The sequence below is a fragment of the Aphelocoma coerulescens genome, chromosome 7 (genome assembly GCF_041296385.1).
Source record: "Aphelocoma coerulescens isolate FSJ_1873_10779 chromosome 7, UR_Acoe_1.0, whole genome shotgun sequence".
NCBI lineage: Eukaryota > Metazoa > Chordata > Aves > Passeriformes > Corvidae > Aphelocoma > Aphelocoma coerulescens.
In genome coordinates this window covers 1,148,969-1,164,286 of record NC_091021.1, presented here as the reverse complement: position 1 = coordinate 1,164,286, position 15,318 = coordinate 1,148,969, and the positions used below count along the sequence as shown (strand labels likewise).

The window sequence follows — 15,318 nt, the reverse complement described above, 5'->3', positions numbered from 1 at the left end:
GTTTCAGCATCAGTGGGACCCAAAGCTCGGCATCATCACCAAGGCTGCACCCAAACCCTCAGTGCCACACAAGCAGAGCTGGATGTACCATACCAGACCTGCTCCAGGCATCAGGGCTGGGCTTTGGGGCCAGCAAAATGTTTTTCAGGGACTTCCCATTGGAACTGCTCATTACATCAATCCAAAACTTTGTCCTACTGTCCACAAATTCAGAGGATCCCTTTTCCTGGTGGAATCAATGTCCCATCACAGACCCTACCAGAAGACCCTGGTGTTTCCCTTCAACTGAACACCCTTTAAAAGCCAGAAGGAACAGCTGCCTACACAGGAAGGGGAAAGTCAGGAAGAAAGAGAGTGAACAACAGTTCCTTTCATGAGGATTCACCTCATGCACCCAAACAGGAACCCCATTCCTATTGCAAGATAAATTCGAGCCTCCTGAACACAGAAACCAATCAAGGCACATATTAAAAACAGACCCACCTGAGGCAGCTCCTTGTGAGCACAGTTTACTCCTCCAATTGGAATGATGTTGGGCATCAAGGGTCTAGGATAGTCTAACACAAATTCCAACCTCAGGAGCCAAACAGAGCCCTTCCGTAAGAGATCCAGCATAGTCACCTCCCGCTGCAGGAACTCCGAAGCCAGTTTTGAGTAGGGCTCAACGGCAAAATCACAGAGAAAAATGTTTAGGGTGTCAAAGAGCAGATTCTTCACCCGCTGGAGAAAGCTCATGCGGTCTGTAAGTTGTGAAAATGCCCTGGGCACATAGGACGGCGGATTGGGACACTGAGTGGCTTCAAAATCCAAACCACACGGGACTCCTCGGAGGAAATACACGGAAGGAAGTGAAAGATGCTCTGCCAGGATCAACCCACAAGGTATTACAGGGTCTGTAAGGAGGGCATCAAACTTGCTCTCCTCAAGGAACCTCATGAGCTCCTTGTTTTGTAGGAGATGTTCACAGCTGGCAGCTGCCATATTACTGAGCCTTTTCATACCTTCATACACTTTAAGAAATCTTTCCAGAAAAGATCCTTCTTCAAATGAAGTCTGTAAAAACACCTTGAAATCCTTCTCCATCTCTTCCTGTGTGTAGGGGACCGAGTACATTTTCATCACAAAGTTCTTCGATGGCTTGATGTGCAAGGAGACTTCAGGTGCCACCACCACCACCTCGTGTCCTTTCTGCCTCAGGAGGTCCAGCACTTCCTGCATGCTGAGCCAGTGGCTCCCATCCACTGGCACCACCAGGAGCTTCCCAGCAGCAGCCAGACCCAGCAGGGACAGGAGCAGAACCACAGCTCCTGGAGAAGCTCTGAGCCTCGGGGCCATTCCTGCAGGGATCAGGTGAGTGTCTCCAAGCAAGGAAACCCCAGCAGGACCAAAGCTCCTCTGCCCACTCGGCACTTTCAAGCAATCTGTGCCACAGCCCAGCTGTGGATCCTTATTTAATGTGCTGGGTGGTTAATGTGTAATCCCTGATATGATAAAAGGCTGCAGAACAAGCATGGAACTCCTGCCAAGTCCACAGAATCACCAGGTAACTCCCATATCTCTCTATCAGAGGGTCAGTCCAGAGTGCCCTAAAAAGGAGGCAGAGGTAGCTCTGGGACTGCACTTCAGATTCCTTCCCCCTGGCTGGACCTTCTGCACGTGTCACATGCAGGAGATGACACATGGACATCACCATTCAGCCCAGCAGAGACTTCTCCATCACCCCAGGCAAGGCCTGTCCCCTCTCCCTGTCCCTTGGAAAACTCAAGTCCAGGAGACCCAGACCCCACGGCAGCTGTGGGACAGCTCTTTAGGATGGTTTCTAGACTGGGAAGACAGAAGAGATTGGAGGATGGTGCCAGGTTTCTGAGCAGAGGTTTATGAGCACTCTTTGAGGGGGACTTTCCACACAACAATTCAGGGCCTAATTCTGGCTTTGTTTTTGTCACTGACGAAGCGCCAGTGGTGTCCAGCAGTGCTGGAGTTGTGGGAAAGCTCAGGTGGCCAATGCCAGAGTGTAGAGGAGGATGTCTGTCAGATGTCACAGGCACCTCTGCACTTGGGGATTGGTGGAATAGCCACATGGCTTCATGATCCAGCCTACACCACACTGATCCTAAAGAACAGGAGTGAAGAGAAAACCATGGCAACAAAAGAACTCACACAGCTCTCTGGGCTCACACCCGAAGCAGCAGAGGAGGCTCTCCAGGACAAACACTGCACAGGGCTCCTGCCAGCATGGGAGGGACACAAAGCTTGGCATCATCACCAAGGCTGCACCCAAACCCTCAGTGCCAGTCAGGCTGTGCTGAATGTGTCAAATCCGTCCTGCTCCGGGCAGGAGCTGGTCACACTGCTGGTGGAATCAACGTCCTACCACAGACTTTCACCAGCTGACCCTGGTGATTCCCTTCAACTGAGCGCCCTTTAAAGCCAGAAGGAACAGCTGCCTACAAAGGAGGTGGAAAGTCAGGAAGCAAGTGGGAGAAAAACTGTTCCTTTCATGAGGATTCACCCCACTAATCTAAAATGGGAACTCACTTCCTATTGCATCCAAAAATTCCACCCTCCTGAACACAGAAACCAATCAAGGCACAAATGAAAAACACACCCACCTGAGGCAGCTCCTTGTGAGCACAGTTTACTCCTCCAATTGGAATGATGTTGGGCATCAAAGGCCTTGGATACTCTAAGACAAATTCTGACCTCAGGAGCCAAACTGAAGCCTGGCGTAAGAGATCCTGCACAGTCACCTCCCGCTGCAGGAACTCCGAAGCCAGTTTTGAGTAGGGTTCAAAGGCAAAATCACAGAGAAAAAGATCTGGGATGTCATGGAGCAGATTCTTCACCCGCTGGAGAAAGCTCATGTGGTCTGTAAGTTGTGTAAATCCCCTGGGGACATAGGAAGGGGGTCTGGGACACTGAGTGGCTTCAAAATCCAAACCACACGGGATTCCTCGGAGGAAATACACAGAAGGAAGTGAAAGATGCTGCGCCAGGATCGCCCCACAGAGTACGACAGGGTCTGTAAGGAGGGCATCAAACTTGCTCTCCTCAAGGTACCTGATGAGTTCTTTGTTTTGCAGGAGATGTCCACAGCTGGTGACCCCAAAGTTAGTGATTCTTTTAATACCTTTGTACGCTTTAACAAATCTTTCCAGAAAAGATCCTTGTTCAAACGAAAAATGAAAAAAAGCCTGGAATTCTTGCTTCATGTCTTCCTGTGTGTAGGGGACCGAGTACCTTTTCATCACAAAGTTCTCCGATGGTTTGATGTGCAAGGAGACTTCAGGTGCCACCACCACCACCTCGTGTCCCTTCTGCTGGATCATTTCCACCACTTCCCGCATGCTGAGCCAGTGGCTCCCATCCACTGGCACCACCAGGAGCTTCCCAGCAGCAGCCAGACCCAGCAGGGACAGGAGCAGAACCACAGCTCCTGGAGAAGCTCTGAGCCCCGGGGCCATTCCTGCAGGGATTGGGCAAGTGCTACCACAGAGGAAGATTCCCAGCTTAGTGATTTTAAGCGATCTGGTCGCTGGTTTTTATGGATGATCTTTAGACTTATTTGCATTTGGTAAATGTATAATCATGGACATGGCAAAGATGGCAGAAAATCTTTTAAAGTTCAGACACAAATCAGGGCAGGATGTGCCCTGGGAAACACCCTCCTCTTTGTATTGGAGGAATACCAGGTTAGGAGGAACACTGCCTGGTTACATCGGGAGGAGGTCAGGAAGTCCAAGGTGCAGCTGCAGCTGAACATGGCAAGGGGTGAAAACAACAAGAAGGGCTGCTACGGGTCTGTCAGCCAGAACAGGAAGGTCAAAAGAAGTGTATCCCCCCTGAAAAGTAAGACTGGGAAACTGGTAACAATGGACAAGGTGAAGGCAGAGGGACTCAAAAACTTTCTTGCCTCTATTTTCACTGGCAACCTCTCTTCCCACACCTCTCAAGTAGATAGACAGCAAGATGGGGCTGGGGGAGCAAAATTCCCCCACTGTAAGAGAAGATCACGTTGGTGACGACTTGAGGAACCCAAACATAAGGGCACCTGATGACCCAAACACATGGGACCCCATGAGATGCATCCCAGAGTCCTGAGGGAATGGGTTGATGGAATTGCAAGGCACTCTCCATGATATTTGAGAAGTCCTGGCAGTCAGGTGAAGTCCTGGGTAACCGGGAAAAGGGAAACATTGCACCCACCTTTAAAAAGGACAGAAAGGAATCCCCTGGGAACTACCAACCTGTCAGCCTCAACTTTGTACCTGGGAAGATCATGGAACAGACCCTCCTAAAAGCTTCTAAGGAAATGAGAGATCCTTCAACAAATTGTCTGCTCAAAACAGCTAATTAACAGATTTTCCAAACAAGAATTTTCAGTATAAGATAACCCCTCCCCTCCTGCCAGTCCATATAATTTTCTATTTACAAAAGATTAGAAAAAATATTAAAGCTTCACATGGGAAACAGTCTGGATTCTTCATCAGTTTTATATCATGACACTGAGGAAAATGAAAAATTGGCTATCAAAGTTCATTTCCCTGCAAGGCCTCATTTTGGAAGGATGAAGTAGGGGCTGGAAGGAGGAAGGACATGGGCATGGCTTTGGCCAGCTGTTGCTAAAACTGAATTAGCAACTCAGAAATACCATTTTAGATCAGTCTGGGAAGAGTTTGCCCCTGAGCCATGAAAGCAAACAACATTAATGAACAGGCAGGATTTGCAGACAAGCCCTAATAATGGAAATTATTGCACAGAAGCAATTTTGACAATAGAATCATTTAATATGGAGATCAATAGCCTACACCAGAATATTTTTAAGGACATTTATCAAACTACTGCAGCTCTAGGCACACCCTTTGTAGGGAAACATTTGGGAAGGCAGCATAAAGCTGTTGCAGATGCAGCTGCTGCCAGAGCAACCAGTGCATTATCTACCACTTGGTACATTATGGTGCTTCATTTCTAAATTATGAACGGGTGGGTCTATTAAGCAAAGAGATTCCTTGCTTTTAAAAATCAATTGTGAAAGCAAAACCAATTCATGTGCAGAATTACAGACGCACAAAGCATTAAACATTCCTGTAGTTTACCACGGCAATCACTGACCTGAGATAATGGCTCTTTCTTTCCACAGTTTAGACCTTCAGTAAAAACTATGCTGGGCATCAATGGCATGGGATACTCAAACACAAAATCCATTCTTCCAAGCCAAATGGATCCATGGCATAAGACCTCCTTCAGTGTTACTCGTTTGTGAAGAACACTGGAGGCCAGAAGTTCAAATGGCAAATAGGCAAAACTGCAAAGAAAGGAATCTATGGACTTGAGCACTGAGTTTTCCACATGCTGGATAAACGTCATGTGGTCTGAGCTGTCCGTAAACGTTCTTGGGACGTAGGAAGGCAGGTCTGGGCACTGAGCAACCTGCAAATCTGAACTGCATGGAAATCCCTGCAGAGAGAAAACAGACGGGACAGAGAGCTGCAGAGCCAGGATTTGTCCGCATGGTACAAGAGGATCCGTGAGAACAGCGTCGAATTCACTGCTTTGGAGATGCTGCATCAGATCCCTGCTGTGCAGCAAACTGCCGCAGGACGAGGTGTAGAGATTGGAGATGAGCGGGACTTTCTCAAGGAGAGCAGTAATTCTTTCACAAAAAGGTTTTCTCTCAAACAGATCATTCCCGAGGGAGTGCACGCGTGCTCTCATCTCTTCCCTACCTAAGGGCACTGGGTACCTTTTGAGGGTGTGATATTCGGATGCCTCCACGCTTGAGTTCACTTCTGGTGCCACGGTGACAATTTGGTGGCCTTTCTGGCTGAGGGCCACCAGCAGCGAGCGCAGGCTGAGCCAGTGACTCTCATCCATGGGCACCACCAGCAGCTTCCCACCGCCGGCCGAGCACAACAGGGACAGGAAAAGCAGAACGGAGGCTGAGGAGCTGTATTTACCCACAGGAGCCATGTTCCTAGGAATCCAAACTGCGCATCCGCCCCGACCTAGCAGCTTTTAAATACAGCCACAGCTCCCTGCCAGATTCCCACATTCCCCCTTAACGACCCGGCTGCTCCAGCAGAACCATTCACTGGTAACCATTCAAGGCATTGATGAACCATTGAAGTGATAAGTGAATTTGGGTTGGGCAGAACTGGGCTGAGTATGTGAGGCTCCCTTCCGCTTCAATCTGTGCTGATTGATGTTAGATTGAAAGTAAAATAAAATTTTGGCTTTGCCAAAATAAAACCCCAAGAATGATGCTGGCACTTGAAAGTAACCAGGCTTGCTGAAAATAGGTATAAAATGCTTTCTTTCCTTCTTTTTGAGAAGCATTTTACTGCTCTGAAATGCTTGGCGAGTTTATGTTTAAAATTATACAATTGTGCCACTCTACAGCACAGTATCTGTGTAAACCCTCAGGAGGAGGCTCTGGGATTTACACACGGCTCAGCACTGGAGCCAGGAACACCACCAGGCATGAACTGAATCCACTGGAGGAGCAGACGGGCTTGCATCAGTGAAGGAAAACCACTGAGCTGATGCTGTCACGCACAACACTCCTTGTTCTCACCCTGACCTCTCTCTCTCCAGAATTTTCTCCTTCCAGGAGCAAAAGGAAGAAATCAGGAGTGAACAATCAGTATTTCCGCAATAAATATTGCTGCTGGACTATGATCTTTACCCCCTGGGGAAAAAAAAAAAAAAAAAAAAATAGAGCCTTGCCTGCGGAGAAGAGTTTGGTTCCAAGCTGGAGCTGCTCCATGGCTTTGCCCACAGGCAGGACGTCCTGCTGCTTTCCCAGAGGATCTGCCTGGCATTGTCCCTGAGGAGCTGTTAAGCAGCTCTGATGGCCAGAACAGACTGGGAAAAGCACTGCCCTGATAAGCGGGGCTCGGGAACAACTTGAAAGAGACTTCTGTGAGAAAGCAGAGCAACAGAAACAAACAACTCAGTGCTGGCATCAGGGAAGTGCAGGAGTGAAGCAAAGCCCGAGGGTGGGGCAGGTTGGCTCTGGGGAGGGTGGAGAAAGCAAATCTCTTTTCTTGTGAAGCTTCGCTCATTCATGTTCACAAAAGCCTAAGAATTTGAGGGAAGAGTAAGAGAAGAGTGGTGATAGCAGGAGGAATCCATTCCCGAGGGCTCTGGGAAGGCTGGCAAGGGAAAAATGTTCGAGGGAAGATGAGAGGAGAGTTTGTTGATTTTCAAGTAATGTTCACAAAGATAAAACTTCATCCTTTTTAGGAAACCAAGTGATTTATTGCTGAGACAGCAGGATGACACTAACTACAGATCCATCATTGCTGAGGAGAGTTCCTTACTCCTTTATCTCCTCTTCCACCTAATCCCTGGCTTCACGTGAGATTTCTACTGACAGCACAAGCAAGCACAAACACTCATCGCAGGCAGCTAATGTACATCCTGAGCACCACTGAGCTACTCAGGGGCTTTTCATACCACAGATTCCCCAGCAACCACCCATCAACGTTTCCCCATCCAAACTGGACGCCTCTTAAAATTGCAGCTGAGACTTCAGCTGTTTGTCATGGAAGCTGTTAGACCAAAACCTTCACACAAAATATGAGCCTTTGACTCCAAAGCTGCTGGTGCATAAAAGAGAACGTGATGCTCAACCAGTGAGTTACTTTTCTGACTAGATAAGCAGGTAATGGTCTTGAAGAAATATTCTCCTGCCTTTTACGTGAGGCAAAGAATTATTGGAAGAGCTGTTATAACTCACCAGCCCTTTTTTCTTGCCTGAGGATTTGTGTGCCTGATTTCAGCGGGAATTAAACACAACACAGCACATGATGGCCTCACCAAACAAAATCCTCATGTTGAGCAAACCCAAAGAAAGGAGGTGGAATGACATCTTGTGCTGCTGGCCTGGTTTTTATGTGGATTGGCTGTACAGAAAGTCTTAAGCTAAATTATATCCTTAGGTAGACTCTTGGAATGGTTTGGGTTGGAAGAGACCTTAAAAACCATCCCATTCCACCCCCTGCCGTGGGCAGGGACACCTTCCACTATCCCAGGCTGCTCCAAGCCCCAATGTCCAACCTGGCCTTGGACACTGCCAGGGATCCAGGGGCAGCCACAGCTGCTCTGGGCACCCTGTGCCAGGGCCTCGCTGCCCTTACAGGGAAGAATTTTTTCCCAATATCCCATTCAATCCTGTCCTCTGGCAGTGGGAATCTATTCCCCTTGTCCCATCACTCCAGGCTCTTGTAAATAGTCTCTCTCCAAGAGAGAGATGAGATACATCCCTATCAAATACCTCATTGGATCATGCAGGTGTGTGACTGCCACAACCCTTCCCAGCCAGCCACTGACCTGAGATAAGGGCTTCTTCTGTCCACAGTGGATGCCTCCAATGAAAACCATGTTGGGCATGACAGGCATGGGATACTCAAAGACAAAGTCGATTCTCTTCAGCCAGACGGATCCATGACTTAAAAGCTCCATCATTGTCACCGGCTTTTGGAGGAACTCCGAGGCCAGCTCTTCGAACGGAGCATAGGCAATACTGCAGCTGAAAGACTCGGAAAGGGCAATCAGGAAGTTCTTCACCCTCTCGGAGAACGTCATGTGGTCTGTGTAGACCGAGAACATGCGTGGGATGTAGGATGGCGGGTCCGGGCTCTGAGCAGCATGAACGTCTATGGCACACGGAACCATCCGCAGGAAGAAAACACTGGGGATGGAGAAGTGCAGGGCAATGATCTGCCCACAAGGTGACACAGGATCTGTGAATATGACATCGAAGTGACTGTCCCCAATGTACTTCATCAGCTCCTGGTTGTACAGCAAGGACTTGCAGGAAGCTTGAAACATGGCCCCGCTCTTCCGGTAATCTCCCAAAACCTTCCAGAATCTCACCAGGAAAGGCTCTTGGCTGAAACATCTTGCAGCAGTGGAATGTATGTGTTCTTCCATATCCTCCTTCTTGAACGGCACAGGGTAGGTTTTTGTCTTGTAGAAATCCGAGGAATCAATCAGGAGCGTGCTGTCCGGTGCGACAACCACGATTTCATGCCCTCTCTTGCTCAGCTCGACCAGCACTTTCCTCATGCTGAGCCAGTGGCTGCCCTCCATGGGGATCACCAGCAGCTTCCTGGTGCTGGCCGGGCTCAGGAGGCACAGGAAGGGGAGAAGCAGTGCCACCAGCATGGTGTGGGCTGTGCAGAGAGGAACCTTGGCACGGGAGAGGCCGGGGTGCTTTGCCAGCTTTTGTAGCCGTCCTCCACCTCTGCCCTTTTGACTCACCTCCCATTTCAGGTCCGCACACCTTTGCACGCAACAAGGTCGCGGTAAGTAATAAATGATTATGAAAGGTTCAGAGCAGGTCTGGACTTCAAAGGTGGCTTTGCGTGAGCCAGGAAAGGTGTGTCACCTTCACACACGCCAGGCTAAGGTTATTGGGTCAATGCCACCTTCTTCCCTCAGCAGGAAGGGAAGAAGGTTTGGGGCACTTCTTGCCACTGATGCCTTAGGTTTTAACTTTTCTATTTTTCAAATCCTGTACTGCCTGGTGTGTGACACTGAAGTTTCCTGTAGCCTGTTCACTTCTGCTCTCTCATGCCAGGCAGACATAACAAAGCCTCTCCAGGCCTGCTCTCCAAGGACACCCAGACTGTCCTAGGCCCAAAAAGCATAAATCAAAATCTTCTAAAGGGGGGCCAGCGGAGGGAAAATTACATCATTAACTGAAGCTTTAATTGGAGAATTAACCCTGCTATGCAAATGAACCAAACTTAAAAAGTGTGAAAAGCTCGTGACCTGGGGTCCATCTTGGGGTCCCTCTTGGCAGTAGCCTCTGGCCCCCAGGGGTACCTTTGAAGGCCTTTCCAATAAATACCTCTTTTATTCCCTTACTCCTGTCTAGTCTCTGTTTCTCTCAAGGCATCACCACCAGCCCATCACCCCCAAGGTCTGATGACAAAATGCAGGGAAAATCCATGGAAAAAAATGCACCCACGGAGTGGGTGGGCAGAAACACTGCTGACCACACATGGGAGGATTGGGCCTATAAAGAGAGCCCTGAAATGACCCTTTTCCATCAGTGCCACTGAAGGCTGACAGAGTTGTCACAGACTGAGGTAATTTAGCATTTTTGAAGGCATTTTCTTTTCTAATGAAACTGATGAAAGTTGTACAGTGAAGCATAACTTATAGTAAAGATAAGAGAAATCAGTGTTGCAATACCTGGATTTTGGTTTTGTTTGGGGTTTTTTTCAGTAGCCAAAACCAGCTGGCACCCTTGAGAGAAATCAGTTTTTCTTTATGCAAACGTGCATTTTTTCAAAGATAAGCAGCCAACAGAAAATCTTTCCTCATCTCTCTATATACCTTTCACCTAACCCCTTATCCTATCAAGTATAAAATGAAGTTGCAAAAGAGCAGTTCACCCTTGTACCCCAGATAACAAAAACCAACACCACCTTCCACAAAGTCATGAGTCGTTCATGGCCAATGAAGGGTCAGTTCATGACCAGTGCTGGGGTCAGTTCATGATCCCAACCCTGTGTGTCCAGATCCTTCTTGGTTATAAATTGCTGGGGGTTTAATGCTGGTCATTACTGCTCATAAAAGTTTATAAGCAGGTCAATATGGGAAACAATTTCCTTCTCCAGGGTATTCCAGGCTCTTCATTCTTGCTGGAGCTTTCTTTCCCATGCAGTTTCTGCATGTTCCTTCCCAAGCCTAGTGGGAAACCTTGGACTTTGCTGAGAAGCTGCCCTCCAAAAGGAACAGCAGCTCCATCACCCACACTGATCCCAACATGGATTAACTTAATGGGAATTTTCAAGCAGCTCAGAGGAAGGAGATGCACAGAAGATCGGCCATGACCTCAGACAAAGCTGCCAAATGAACACTGGAATGTTGGTACACAAAAGCCCCAAGAGAAATTTAGAGAAGATATCCATACCCAGAAAAGCTTAAAACCTAATTCAATAGCCTACAAAAGTAGGGGAGGATGGAACTGAAGATAGTTTCTTTTTGGGATTAGATATTGACACCTTGACGAAAAAGGCAGATGGAAAGGAATCGATCTGGTTGATGGCTGTGATAGGAAATGGGTAAAGTCTTCAGTCCTATAACCTCCACTGTGGATGAAAGGAGAAGGGATATATGGAAGTATGGACAGACAGTCCATGAGGCAGCTGGGAAAGGAGGACGCCAAAATTCTTCGGTTCAACAAAGGATCTTATCATTTCCATAAAAGCTACACATCACCTAAATTGTCCTAATTAAGCCTGAAAAGGCTTTAGGTTTGCCAGGATGTGATATAATCTGGATGCTGGATACTAGGAAATAACATTTCTGCATCATGCAGGATTTCTCTCTTTAAGCACTAAGCTGTTGTCAGTCAGGATTTGATGTAAGGATGTGAGTGACATCCCCTGCCCAGGATGGCAGGGGGTTAGAACGAGATAATCCTGAAGGTCCCTTCCAACCCAAACCGTTCTGCCATTCTATGATACATTTACATCTTTGCCTTTTCAGTATAAAAACGGAATTAAAGTTTGTACCTGAGACAGTTTTTTCTTCTGAGCACAGTTAATGCCTCCGATAAATGCCATGTTTGGCATCACTGGTCTCGGGAACTCAAACACAAAATCGTATCTCATCAGCCAGAAAGATCCACGGCTCAGGAGTTCTGTCGCTGTCACTTTCTTTTTGAAAACCTCATATGCAAGTTCTTCAAAGTTATCATAGATAGGCTTACAGTAAAAGAGCTCCAGCAGATGGACCAGCATGTTCTTCACCCTTTGGGAAAACGTCATGCTGTCTGAATTATCCAGGAATAATCTGGGGACATAGGAAGGAGGGCTTGGACACTGCGTAGCAACAGAATCCATCCCACAGGGAAAGCCCCGCAGGAAGTAGACTGAAGGAATGGAAAGATACTCAGCCACCAGGGGCCCACACATCAGGATGGGATCCGTGAAAATCACGTCAAATTTGCTCTCTTTCAAGTACTGCATCAGCTCCTCGTTCTGCAGAAGGCTCTTACAGTTGGTGAAAAAGATCGAGGAGATTTCTATCGTGCTTTGATACGAGGTGAGAACAACATTCAGAACAGATTGCTCAATAAAATGAGCATTAACATAGGTCTTGAGCACTTCATCCAAGTACTCGTCTGTGTAAGGTATTGGATACACTTTCACTGTGTAGTTCTGAGGCTCCTTTGACTTCATGTACAGACTGGTTGAGGGTACAAGCACAACAACTTCGTGCCCCTTTTGCTGCAGTTTCTCCACTACTGGGCGCATGCTGAGCCAGTGACTCCCATCCTGAGGTACCACCAGGATCTTTCCACCTTCAGCCAGGATTAAAGACGATGTCAGGAGGAGAAATATCCATGTACCACGGTAACAAAGAGCCATTTCGGTGGCAGTGAATCAGAGAGCTCTGCTCCGGACAGATCCACACAGTCCTTTATATGACAGTCCATGCAACTAAGCAGGGAATTTATTTGCTACAGAAATTAATATTTAACTTCCCAGTACAGTTGTGGTTAGCCTGTGACATTGCAGATGTTTGTGGAAGGGAAAGGAAGCCACGTCCTTTGTAAAACATTTGTACTTTCTGTTAGTGTGTAAGCTTGGAAGTCTGTTAGTACATGACACTAAGAGCAGGAGTGTCATGTTGTAAAAACAATTGTGGTTAAAACCATTGATCTGGTAAATAGTGGGCGAGAAAATAATAAAAACACACCCAGCAGAATGGCTGCAACTCCATTCCTGAGGACACGAGGCTGATGTTAAACTCCCACCCACTGGAAGCAGCCAAACCTGCACCTCTTACGAATATGTCACAGCCACCAGGATGCACCACGCAATCCCAAATCTGAGGAGAACATTCCTGATTGGCTTTCTTCCTCCTGGTACCACACCAAAACAATGAACCAATTGATGGATTCAGGGCGAACAAAGGGAAAGGAGGCTGGCACAGGGACACAAAAGAAGTAGTCTTGGTCTTTTGAAAACCCTTTTCATGTATTGTGAGCAAGACAAAATCTAGGAGGAGGTGTGATACTTTATACTAATCCCACTGATAGCACACACACGGAAATCCCCCACAAGCAAACCAGGCTGCTGAGCTCTCCTCCTCTCGAAGACACAGGTGAAGCAAACAACCACATCCTCCGGGACCTCTTCAGCCATGAGCTCCTTCCCTCTCCCACATTCCCTTCTGAGCAGCCCAACTTAGATGAGGAGAGATCCTTTCCAGATTAAATTAGCCAGCAAGTCTGTTGGACCTGTGGTTTTGAATCCACTCACAAGGAGGCACAAACAGTCCCTAAAGTTCACATTTCCTGAGGGAGAAACTGATTGCTGAGGAGTTAAGAATAAAATTAGGTGCTAACAGCCCTGCTTGGGTTTGATTAGGGTGGTGTGACCCCTTGTTTGCTGCCATTCGCTGCAATTCCCTGGAACCCTGCAGTGAACCGAGGCCCTCAGGGCTTTGCTGCAGGAATATTTTGTCTTTGAGCGAGTAAAAGCAATGCCAGAGCAAAGTCTTTTGGGGGGTATCAAGGAAGAAGTCCTTGTGATGAAAAACTATCATCAGCACAAAGTTTTTCCTGTTCTTTTTGTAAGTGGTGGTGGAATTCCCAGCATCCTCAGTCTGGAGAAACAAATCCTTACAGCCTTAGGCAAAGGGATTTTTCTCATGACACCCAGAGGGTGCTGGGACTGCCCTGAGTAGCTTCTCTGTCATACTGGACAGGGAAAACCAATTTCTGGAGAGGCCCAACACAGGAGAGGTGGGAGAGGGCACAGAATGAAAGCAGGAGACTGAAGAGATTTACAAAAATTTCTCAATAAATGCAGGAAATCTGGATGCAAAGGGTTTATTGCAACTGCTGTGACAAGAGCTGACCAAATGAACTTGGAAGCTGCTGCTTGGTGCATTTTTTACTCTGGACTCAATCTGATTTTCGGTAGCAAAACCAGTTGGCTGAAAACAGCCGAAACAAGTTCATTCCTCTTGACTATAACAGAAACAGTCTCGTGATAGGATGGCCACACTTTCTTATGGACTCCACAGATTCCCTACTTTTTGCACCAGACCATCAGAGCAAAAACCGTGGGAAAAGTGAGGCAGCAAAAGAAAGGGCAGGAGAAATTAGAGATAAAGGGAGGACAGACAAAGAAAGGAGGAAGTTCTTATACCCGAGGGCAGATCTAAGCTGGGTAATTATTATTGAGAAAATTAACAGCCAGGCTCATTTTTCAAGGCAACAGGTAAGTTTATACGTGTTTGTTTTTCATTATGAGTAGCAAAGGACACCTGGACCCCTCTCAGCTCGGAAGGGTGTGGAGCTCATTAAGAGCTCCCGGTTTATGTGTAAACAAGGAGGTGAGGAACTGAGGACTCTGAAGGTGAAGGCCAGGTGTCTGCATGGAGGAAAGCTTTCCCCACTGGATACTAAAGGACACCAAGGCTTGGGTGGGCCGGGACTGCAGGTTTGCTTTCCTCTCAGAAGTGATAAAGCTTGTGAGGGTTATTCTAGGGAGCCTCTTGGAGCTGGCAGGGAGGGATGGAGCAGCCTCTCCAGGCTCATCCATGGAGGAATCCTCGTGTAATTGAACCCAGACCCTTTTCTTGGTGCTAAGCAGTGTGTGGCAAATGCAGGTTGGTGGCTGCTGACGGGAACCTGCCTGATCCCCCCTCAGGTTTTTTGCAGTGTGGAGATGCACTAACTTCAGGGGAAAAGCAAACCGTAAAAGCAATTCTAGGAGTCGGAAAGGAATCGAAATTTTTGTGAGAGCAATAAGCAAATCACAGAACACAGATCATTTCCAGGGCAGCTGTTTCCTAGGCCAAAAAGCTGTTTCCTCTTCCAAAAAGAGAGGATGTGATCCTGAAATTAATGGCTGCATCCTCACGGAAGGGTGACACTGAAGGCTGCTCGGGTAACTTTCATTGGAACATTTCCTAGCCCTGACTTCTGTAGGGAAAATACCAATTTATTTGATATTTGTAAATCTGATACTCTGACAGCCTTTCTAGGTTTTTGTGCACAGAGCTCTCTCAAATATTGTACACACTTTGGAGAAGGTGTTCTAATTCAACCAGAAGACAGTTCTTGCAGAAAGGGAAACTGAGGCAGCAGCTCCCTCTGATAGGAGGGGATTTTTGTTGAATGAACTGTGTTTTACAGCTTCCTTCAACATCTCTTCTGTAAAACATGGGAGATTCAGGGAACGAGAGGAAACTGGAGGCGACAGTGGGATGAGCTGCTTGGCTAGAGCAGCACTTTCAGGCTGATTCAGTTTAATTGCATCTTTGGAAGGACCAGGTAGA

General features: G+C 47.5%; 2 protein-coding genes and 2 pseudogenes across 4 annotated transcripts in view; all 4 read right to left on the bottom strand.

Moving 5' to 3' along the window:
- LOC138113452 (UDP-glucuronosyltransferase 1A1-like) overlaps positions 1-15,318 on the bottom strand; it is a 35,304-nt gene that overhangs the window by 16,694 nt on the left and 3,292 nt on the right. Inside the window, exon 1 of one of the 3 annotated variants that reach the window (XM_069021665.1) lies at positions 11,535-12,435. The exons of 1 other annotated variant lie outside the window; for it this stretch is intronic. In XM_069021665.1, the coding sequence (XP_068877766.1) occupies positions 11,535-12,392 (858 nt within the window). In that variant the 5' untranslated portion in view covers positions 12,393-12,435. Of the gene's footprint in view, positions 1-483; positions 1,424-11,534; positions 12,436-15,318 lie in introns of those variants that run through there. One more of the 3 variants, XM_069021668.1, reaches the window with a different exon arrangement.
- On the bottom strand, positions 2,520-3,524 carry LOC138113456 (UDP-glucuronosyltransferase 1A1-like). The gene has a single exon (XM_069021674.1). The coding sequence runs from the start codon at positions 3,462-3,464 to the stop codon at positions 2,535-2,537; it is 930 nt and encodes a 309-aa protein (XP_068877775.1). The 5' UTR covers positions 3,465-3,524; the 3' UTR covers positions 2,520-2,534.
- LOC138113455 (UDP-glucuronosyltransferase 1A1 pseudogene) lies at positions 4,528-6,242 on the bottom strand (annotated as a pseudogene).
- Positions 8,174-11,511, bottom strand: LOC138113453 (UDP-glucuronosyltransferase 1A1 pseudogene; annotated as a pseudogene).